The following is a 10,602-nucleotide window of genomic DNA, read 5'->3' on the forward strand; positions in this document are numbered from 1 at the left end:
TCCGCATTGATCTTCATCCGATCTGATCAAGCCGTCGCCAATAAACCAGAAGGCCGCACACTCATGCGGCGGGGCAGGTTGACCCTGTCACGAGGGTACGATCGACTCCAACGCGCGCGAACTACGTGTGGCCGGCGCCTTGAGCGCGATCGCGAGGAGCAGGCGTACGCGGCGCTCGGGGCCTCGGGCGGCGGGGCAGCCAGCTTCGATCCGGACGACACACGGCAGGCAACACCTGTCACGCTCCACGCGCGGGACTCCAGCCCAGGAACAAGTTGGCTTCATCGATCCAGCAACCAACCATGAGCTAGGCACACGAGGAGATCAACAGAATCATTACGTTTGCATGCAGCCATGCAGGTAATATCAATCGGTGCTAACCACTTCGTCTATCCAGAGCACAGAGGACGGCGCTTCTCGTGATCGAATCCGTGTAGGCAATATGGCTATACCAGTAAAATCGTCCGGCGCGGCCCTGTCTCTGTTCGGACGCGCTGTCCACCATCGAGCGATCTGCATCTGCACCAAGCCATCATCTACACCAAGTGCTGCATCCGGAGCCCAGCTACATCACCTCCTGCATCGACCAATGCCGCCGATCTGTACCTTCACCGAGCCATGCCACTACATCTACATCGAGCCGCATGGATCGCCTACACCAAGCCATCAGCAGGGAATCACCGAGCGATCTGCACCAACCCCGCGCCGCATCATCAAACTGTACGACTACGCCAGGCTAGAAGCCAATATACTTCGTCGAGCACGTCTACGAGAAGTGATCTCAACATGCACCACCCACACGCCAGGCCAGTGTGGAGCGAGATGCAATCTTCATCGCCTTCTATAGCGCGACATGGCATCGACACTTGGTTGCCGCAAGGGACGCCTTCAAGCGACACATCGTCGACACGCCGCTGTGACGCCATAGCCGACACTTCATCGTCAAGGTCTTCATCAACATGGTCTTCACCAACATCGTCGTCAACACACCGCCGCCGCCTCGTCCACAAGATGGACACCTAGCATCCTCTGACAGACTTTTCTGCAAGGCGCGACCTCGACGACGGCAATGACCACGTCACGACGACGGCATCGACCGCGTCATCCACAACTACAGGACTGCATCGACACGGCGTCACTATAGTGACGACCCTACACGGCCACACGGTTCTGGCAAAACCGATGTGTGCTCGATGGGCTTCCTCCGGTCTTGGCAAAACCGGTGGACTCATCGCCGACGACACCCCCCGACATCCGCGCGGTGCATCGTCCACGTCTGCAGCTCCGTAATAGCGCATTTTTTTTGCGCCTCCGGCTTTGTGTGGCTTCATCATCCACGACGACCACACCATCGACCACGACTACCTCGACCACAGCTACATCACCATGATCGGCTACCTCGACATTAATGGCTACGTCTACAACAACTCATCGGCAACAACTCCAGTCAACAGCGTCCGCCTCGTCACTTGCATCCACGACACTGCCGCTGTGACTGCGGGAGGGAATAGAGGAGAAGACAGGGAAGACACCAGAAGGGGACGCAGTCACCGCCCTAGGTGCCGACCCATCAGCCATCAGAGACACAGTTGATGATGGTGCGGCGGAGAGGACGGCGGAAGCGCAAGACTTCAAATTCAGTCGCAATTGTTCGCTTCACTCACGCTACGACTGAGGGGGAATGTTAGAAGTATAATTATGTTTAAGTTAGAGATTAGGAGTTAGAGATAGGATTGGTTTAAATCATGTACGACTTGTCCCCTACTCCAAGTCTCTCTCACATATTGTACTCTATATATACCCACACCCGAGTCAGATCAATACAACAACAACAATATTCATCCATCCTACAATTTCCACAATTACCAACAACACTTTTGCCTGTGCAGTCGAAAGACAAGATGGAATGCTCACGGAACAGCAAGACAGTAAGTATACAAAAGGTGATTTAACTTTAAAAAATGGGACATTACCCTTGGACAACAACACACCTAGGCCTAGGCCAATCTCTAACACCCTCATGTACTGAACCGCATAGAGTGAATTGCAAAAAACCACCACATTTGAAGCTCAAGCATCAGATTGCCACCACATTTGTTGCTCGTCCCAAAAATCCACCACTTTTCTTGTAAATTTTCTTAATAAAAACAAATGACCGCTTTGCCGCAGTTAACCCGATTTCTGACAGGGCTGGCCCACCCGTCAGGTGCCACGTCGCACAAACCAGACGGCGCACGGGTTGACGGCCGTTAGGGCACGCGCGTGGTCAAAGTGTTGCCCTCTCAGTCTGCTTGGCCCATTCTCCCCTCTTTCTCCCGCGTCTCTCTCTCTGTCCTGCGATGGCAGCGGCGGCTAAACCTAGCGGCGGCGGCGGCGAGTCAGCAGGAGGCGGAGGGACTGGAGGTGATGGTGATGGGTTCTCGGAGGTAGACAACTGGCTCGGCAGCAGTAGTTTGCCGACGCAGCGAGCTCCTTCACCGGAGCGATCCCCTTCGCCCCCTTCGCCGCCGGAGTGGGACCTTGAGCATCGTGCGGCGGCGGCCCTAGCACGCAAGATCAGGGCTTCCGGCGTTGGAGAAGGCCATCAGTGGGCTTCAGGGTTCGGCGGCGTGTGGTAAGATTTCTTCCTCGTCCACCCCCCTCCACCCCTCTCTTCCATGTAACTGCATTCACTTTAGATTTTAGGGCCATTTGTTAATGGGCTGTTAGATTTTAGGGCCGTTTCATTTTAGGGCTTTGTTTACTGGATTACTGAAGATTATTTTAGGGCCGTTCCATTTTAGGGCTGATATAGTTAATATATTCTCTGTATAACATGTTACAGTAGGAATTATAGCTCTGGGTTTATGGATTTATGCATGAATGCTTTGTTTACTCCTTGTTATTTACACTTAATTGTTGTCCTATAAATTATGTGCAACTGAATTAATCAATCAAGCACTAATTCTCCTAAATTTTGTGTAGTTTGGATGATGAGATATGTGAAATAAGGTACCATTTTCAAGGGAAAAGACAACTTGGAAAGGACCATTTCTCTGTCAGAAATCACTTATATCAACATGTTAGCACTGCTAGAGACTGAAGAGGGATATACTGAAGCTGACTACATGTTCTATATGAAAGAAGAGGGAAAGGGGGCAACAGGGATGCAGGTTATTGATAGTGAAGAGAGTGTGGAGGAGATGCTAGACCATTATGCTGAGCAGAAGGTGCTCAACATAACTGTAATTAAGGCTAATGAGCCTAATCCAGGAGAGTTTAATAGGGCAAATATTGTGAAGGAACAAGTACCTATAAATAATGTGGGGGATTCCAACATTATTTCTATAGATGAGGCAGGAGTATTGTTCCCTATTTCTGTTGAAGACACAGTTGAGGAGCTGTATGCTATTCCTATTGCTGTTGTAGAGCCAGGTGAAGAGGCTGCTTACATTAATACACAACAGAGCATGACTTTGAGAAAAGCAAAGGGCAAAGAGAAATTACAGGAAGATGTTAGCCCCTCTGATGATGAAGGGTTTGTTGATTTGAACTGGTGTGAGGAGAAACAGGAAGAGCATGCCATAGGTAATGAGGAGGAAGATGAAATCATTGAGAAGTTGAAGAAGAAAAGGAAACAGAGAGAGGATCCTATGCATCACTTTGAAGGAGACACATAAGTGGAAGAGATGTGTCCAGAGGCAGAGGACTCAGACACAGAACCTGAGACACCACTTCCTCAAACATTTAAGAAAGTAGGCAAAGCAGGCCCCACTACAAGATCACACCATGAAGCTGACATTGAGGTAATTCCTGATTTCATTCCATTAGATGAATCAGCTTGTTTCCTTGGGGACTATGGCATTAGTGAATCAGATGATGAGTCAGGTCTGCCACTGCCTTGTGGAAGGAAGAGTCAAGCCAAGAGGGCCAGGACTAGGATCTGGTATGATGAGAGCAAGCCAGATGTTCATGACCAACTTTGCATGAGTATGTGCTTCACTGATGTGTATCAGTTTAGAAGAGCACTTAGGAATTTTCATATCAGAATCCTTAGAAATTTTGTGTACCATAGGAACTGCAAGGATAGGATCATTGTGCATTGCACAGAAAGGGACAATGGGTGTCCTTTTTTCATGACTGCATCAACAATTGCTCATGAGAAAACATTCTGCATCAAGAAGATCAAGTTGTTACACACTTGTGGTGCACATGGAGAAAAAACAAAAGTGACAGTTGACTGGATGGCCAGAACCTGTGAGCAGCAACTGAGAGATAATCCAAGGGCCGGTGTTGATGCAATTTTAAAAAGAACAAAGACTAAGTATGGGCTTGAAGTGCCAAAGACAAAGGCCTACAGGGCAAGGTCATTGGCCATTGAAGTGGTGGAAGGTGACATGAAGGGACAATATACAAGGTTTAGGGATTATCTTCAAGTTGTGCTTGATACCAACCCTGGGAGCAGATGCATTGTGACTACCACAGAGCTTGAGCTCCATCCTAGTCCAAATCCTAGGTTCCACTACATGTTCTACTGTCTGAATGCTTCAAAAGAAGGTTTCTTGAATGGGTGTAGGCCATTTATAGGTATTATATGCATTCTACATTACTCCAGTTCACTGCTAATATCTTGTACTTAATCATGTACTCATTTCACTGCTTCAATACAGGTTTAGATGGCTGCTTTATCAAGCTTTCTACTGGGCAACAGATACTTGCTGCCACTGGGAGGGATGGGAATAACAACATATTCCCTATTGCAATTGGTATTGTTGATAAGGAGGACAAGGATAGTTGGACTTGGTTTCTTAGCCAGCTAAGAGCTTGCATTGGAGAAGGGAACAAGTGGGGCACATACACAATCATCTCTGATAGACAGAAGGTATATTTTTCATTTCACAATTGAATTAGCAAGTTGTACAAATAATAATTTGTATTATGCATGGAAGGAGCAAGTTACATGAATAATAATCTCTATTACTACTTAAATAGGGGCTGTTGAATGCAATTCAAGCTGTGTTCCCACACTCACCTCAAAGATATTGTCTTAGACATATCTATGCAAATTTCCAGTCAGCAGGCTACATGAGTGAGGAGTTGAAGAAGCATATGGACAATGCTGCATATTCGTACACAAAGAATGGTTTTGAGGTTGCAATGAATGAACTGAAAAAGGAGGATGAAGATGCTTGGAAGTGGCTTTCTAATATCCCTAAAGAGACTTGGGCAAGGCATGATATGGATCACACATGCAAGACAGACCTAGTAGTCAACAATCTTAGTGAAGTATTTAACAAGATGATACTAGATGTGAGGAACAAGCCAATAAGGAGCTATGTAGATGGATTCAAAATTAAGTTGATGGTTAAGTACCAAGCAGTCAGAGAGAAGACAGAGAACAGTAAGTGGGAGATAACACCCACTTATATGGAGAAGTTGGAGGAGTCAAAGAAGTACTCTAGGCATTGCACTGCTTACATGGCAGGTCCTGGCATTTGGCAAGTCACTAGTGGGGAGTCTACCTACTGTGTGAACCTTGATAAGTGGACCTGTGACTGCAAGAAGTGGGACCTATGTGGTTGGCCATGTAACCATGCAATTTCTGCCATTACAAGAGTGAAGGGACAGCCAGAAGACTATGTGCATGAGTTCTTCAAAAAACCATTGTATAAGGAAACATACAAGCACATCATCTACCTTGTACCAGGGCCTGACTATTGGCCTAAGACACCAACTGCTGACATGGATCTACCAGTGTTCAAAGAGAAGAAGGGCAGGAAGCAAACAACTAGGAGGAAGGGGCAATTTGAGGTCCCAACAAGGAAGGATACATCAAGGATGGCAACTATCACCTGCAGCAACTGCAAGATGCAGAAACATAGGTACACCTATTGCCCTCAGCCCCTGAAGCCTCATCTTCAGGCAAGAAAGGACAAGCACAAGGTATGGAATATGCACCTATTGCCCTCAACAGTTTTCATTGTTTTAATCATTTGATGGCTTCATCCTAATTGGGCTATGATGTGTGCTCTCTTAGACAACCAGAACTCACTACCATGAAGCTGGGGGGAGTTCTGCTGCATCTGCCCAGCCCGCAACCAGTGCACCACCTGCTGCAACAACTAGGGGAAGAAGAACAACTTCTGGTGGTCCTTCCCAGCCTGCTACATCTACAAGGGGAAGAAAAACAACTGCTGCTGCTATTAGTCCTGCCCAGCCTGCTGCTTCTACAAGGCCAAGAAGAACAGCTGCTGCTACTACTACTTCCCAGGCTTCCACAAGAGCTTCAAGTTCAAGCAATGCACCCAGCAGGAGAGGTGGAAGGCCCTACATGGCACCTAGGGCTACAACTACAACAGAGGGAGCAACAGTAGGGTCCAAAAGGAAGAGGTTCCAGAACACCAGGATGAGGGGTTACTTTTATGCTAGTGGCAACTAGTCAGTGCACAATTTGGTTGTTGTCTTTTGAACTACCTGCCTTAAGTATTTCTAAGTTTTAGAAACTATGCCTGCCTTGAGAACTGCTATGTGTAATCAGTATTTAGCTTGAGAACTTGTTTGTGTTAGTACTATTTAGCTTGAGAACTATTATGCCTGAGAGCAATTATGGTTCAGAACTATTATGGCTGAGAACTAGTATGGTTCAGAACTTGTTTGATTTTGGCATTTGCTGCTTGATGGTGGTTTAGGTCACTTTGTCGAGCCCAAGCCACCTTGATGATTAAATGGTGGTTTTGGTGGTTTTCTCGAGTCCAAGCCACCCCAAAGACTAAACTTTAGGTTGAGGTCACTTTGTCGAGCCCAAGCCACCTTGATGATTAAATGGTGGTTTTGGTGGTTTTCTCGAGTCCAAGCCACCCCAAAGACTAAACCTTAGGTTTAGGTCACTTTGTCGAGCCCAAGCCACCTTGATGATTAAATGGTGGTTTTGGTGGTTTTCTCGAGTCCAAGCCACCCCAAAGACTAAACCTTAGGTTTAGGTCACTTTGTCGAGCCCAACCAACCTTCATGATTAAATGGTGGTTTGGTGGTTTTGTCGAGTCCAAGCCACCCTAAAGACTAAACCTAAAGACTAAATTATAGGTTAAGGGGGTGAGTGCACTATGCATATTTTTTCTTTGTGGTTTATGTGATCAACAATTTACCTTCTGTAAGCATTTGCCCAATTTGGCCATGCCCAGTTGGTCTTGAGCACTGACCATTTAGTCCAAACAAGCAGAATAATACAACTCTTACTATAGAGAGCTAACAACCTTACATAACCGGGGTAGTTTTGCAGCTAGTCATTACATACATTACATAACTTAACTGGAGGTAGTTTTGCAGATAATCATTACAGTCATTACATAACTAGGTGAATTCCCAAAATATACAACCCCAAGGCCAGCTATATTGTTCCAAGGCCACATATTAGCTTAACATAACTGATGAACATCATTGTTCACTCAGCAAGGATTGACTTGATCTTCTCAAGCTTGTCCTTGTTGCCATGACCAGCTTTCATAAGATCACCCACCAGAAACTCCAGCCTCTTCTTCTCCTCTATCAGCCAGTCCCTCTCTTTCTTGAAGCCATCTCTCTCCTTCCTGGTGTTCCTAATGATCTCTCCCTGAGATCTATAAATGCACTTCATCTCCTTGAGCTCCTGAGCTAGTTTCTCCGTCTCCTTCATCTTGCCAATGCCATCATTGTCCTTCTCCTTGCTGATAGCTAGCTTCTCCATGTCCTTGTCCACATCCATCTGCTTCTGCTTGAACTCTTCATCACTCATGACCCTGTTGTTTTGGTCTGCCCAATCAAACATCTTGGTGACATCCTGAACCAGCTGACTGTACTGATCACCAAGTGTATCCAACTCCTTGTGCACCTTATCCAACTCTTTCTTATACTTCTCATGGTCAATCATTCTGCCATTGTTCTCCTCATGAAACATCTCCCATATCTTCACCAAACATCTTTGCAGAATAGAAGGCCATGGGGCATCAACCCACTGAGTAACTCCACAATCAATACCATCCTGCATCAAGTATCATAAATATGCTAGCTTCAAACTTTCAGATACCACATTAACTAAATATCAGAACAGTACAAATCATGTACAGACAGACAGTACAAATATTAGAACAACAGGGTCAATGCTTCAATTAATGTATCATAAAACTAATATACATGCTTCCATCTATGTTTCTGCATCTTGCAGTTGCTGCATCATGTTTCATTTAACTGAATTTACTTACTTTACTGGCATAAATCATGTTTCATTAACTGAATTTACTGACATGATTTTATTCTTGCATTTGCAGACAGTACAAATCATGTTTCATTTACTTACTTTACTGACATAATTTTATTGTTACATCTTCAGACAGTCCAAACCATGCTTCATTAACTGAATTTACTGGCATAATTTTATTCTTGCAGACTAACTACCACCGACACAAACCCTAGTTGGATATTACTGACTGACCTGAGGAATAGCACATCCATAGAACCTCCTCCCAGTGTCCTTTCCTTCAAATGCAACATATTTCATGCATGGGGCCAAGTGCAGTCTACATGTGATGCTTGCATCTGCAGCTCTACCACAAAAGGATGCATCTATAGTGGTGCCAGGGTTCACCTGCATTGTAACACAGTAATGAACCTCAGAACATAGCGCAAGTGCTCCAAACCATTGTCTCAAAACGAAGAACACTTGAACCCTAACCCTAACCCTCGGTGCGAAACAGATCAGATTTCTTACCCAGTTTTGCTCCAGCTCCATGCCGACCAGCTCCTCCTCGCTGCTCTCCTCTCCATCATTCCACGACGGCATCTTCAACGGCGGCGAGGGAACCGTGCCTCCAGCGGCGGCGAAGAGCTCCGGCGGCGACAGCAGAGGACAGAGCAGAGTGGGTGGGGGGGTGGGGGTGAGAGTGAGAGTGAGCGAGTGGAGCGGCGGCGAGTGGAGGGCAACGCTTTGACCACGCGCGTGCCCTAGGCCGTCCACCCGTGCGCTGTCTGGTTTGTGCGACGTGGCACCTGACGGGTGGGCCAGCCCTGTCAGAAATCGGGTTAACTGCGGCAAAGCGGTCATTTGTTTTTATTGAGAAAATTTACAAGAAAAGTGGTGGATTTTTGGGACACGCAACAAATGTGGTGGCAATCTGATGCTTGAGTTTCAAATGTGGTGGTTTTTTGCAATTCACTCGAACCGCATACATACACCCTGTAGTTACATTTGCCTGCTTGGCTGCTAACCCTGCTACAGACCAGACCACATCCCAGCTCTTTAATTAAACTCGCCGGTGGCTGGTGGCCATTGCCCGCCGGGATGAAGCCCCCCATGTGGCCCCAGCAGTCCATGAAGTACTGCTGCTCGGGCGGGAGCCTGTGGGAGCGGCTGCGCCGCCGGAGGGGCTAGACCAGGAGCGGCGAGTAGTAGCGCGAGGAGGTGGCAACGCCAACAGAAACCAAGCCAATCACGGTGGACAGAGGAATGTCTGCCGGCCGCGGCCTCCAGTTCCTTCATGGGCTCGGTTTCCATATGGTGAAGGAATGGATCTTGCTTACATGGCGGTGGCGGTGAAGGCGGAGAGGAGGAGGAGGGAGGCAGCGAAGGTCTTGCGCGAGTAGGAGTAGTCGTCGTCCCTGGTGGGGCTGCCGCGGCAGCACCGGCAGCAGCAAGCCACGAGCGCCGCCAGGGCGAAGCCGACGAGCCAGACCGCCGCGGCCGCGAACGCCGGCGCCGCGCTGAAGGCCACCGACTGCAAGCAGCATGCATCGACGGTGAGCATGAGCGCAAGCATGAGTGCAAGACTAGTAGGTCAAGAACGGGTCGACTTACGGCGATGTAGTGCCGGTCGCTGATGTTCCAGCCGCCGGCGCAGGGCCGGAGCCCGTCGAGGGGGCCCTTCCGGCGCGTCCGCTCGGAGCCAGCCGCGCCGTGCAGCCGGCGCACAAGGAGGACGCGAGGAGGACGGCAAGGAGCAGGAGGAGCGCGCGCCCGTTAGTGAATTTCTCTCATCTTTTAATAACTGGCAATTTTGCAAAAAAAAAAACCTATGTGCATGCGTATTCGAGTGAGCTGGTCACATGTGGCAATCAAAGCACACTTGGCATCGGTTGACTCGGGCCAGCTCATCGCATACGTACACAAAACCGTATAATGGACTGTAGATGACACCTTAAAGCAAGTTTGGTGACCGTATTGCGGGTATTTGTAACCACGGGGACTAAAGCTAACACCAGTGCAATTAAATGGACCTGTAATGATTTTTTCTCTATATTTTATAACTATTGTAATGATATTTTTTTGCGGGTCAACTAATGTAATGAAATTGATAGGATATTCTAGATGTTCAATTTTTTTTTGTAGAGTTTGATCCACGATGGAACAGAGGGAGTACCTACTTATACTGATAACAATCTTTCTAGCTTTGGTTGGGTAAGCAATGCATCTGGGGGATGTTGCGCGGCTCAAATTTGGCATCTGGACAAGGCAAATTGGTACTCAAATGGATGTATCTAGCACTAACTTGGTGATAGGTACATTCATTTGAAGGACAAGTTTTTTCGGACGGAGGGAGTATTAGTTCAATATGTTGTCCCAAAATCTGCCAAAAACTAAAGTAGCCCAAATTT

The 10,602-nt window shown here is 47.5% G+C and overlaps 1 protein-coding gene across 1 annotated transcript; it reads right to left on the reverse strand.

The window, feature by feature from the left end:
• Nucleotides 1–7,283: 7,283 nt before the first annotated feature.
• LOC123067313 (uncharacterized) lies at nucleotides 7,284–9,306 on the reverse strand. The gene is made up of 4 exons (XM_044490162.1): nucleotides 9,232–9,306; nucleotides 8,723–9,037; nucleotides 8,447–8,599; nucleotides 7,284–7,996 (listed from the first exon to the last, which is right to left on the reverse strand). The coding sequence occupies exons 1-4, from the start codon at nucleotides 9,304–9,306 to the stop codon at nucleotides 7,421–7,423; spliced, it is 1,119 nt and encodes a 372-aa protein (XP_044346097.1). The 3' UTR covers nucleotides 7,284–7,420.
• Nucleotides 9,307–10,602: the final 1,296 nt, after the last annotated feature.

Source organism: Triticum aestivum, chromosome 3B, assembly GCF_018294505.1.
Source record: "Triticum aestivum cultivar Chinese Spring chromosome 3B, IWGSC CS RefSeq v2.1, whole genome shotgun sequence".
In the NCBI taxonomy this organism is placed as follows: domain Eukaryota; kingdom Viridiplantae; phylum Streptophyta; class Magnoliopsida; order Poales; family Poaceae; genus Triticum; species Triticum aestivum.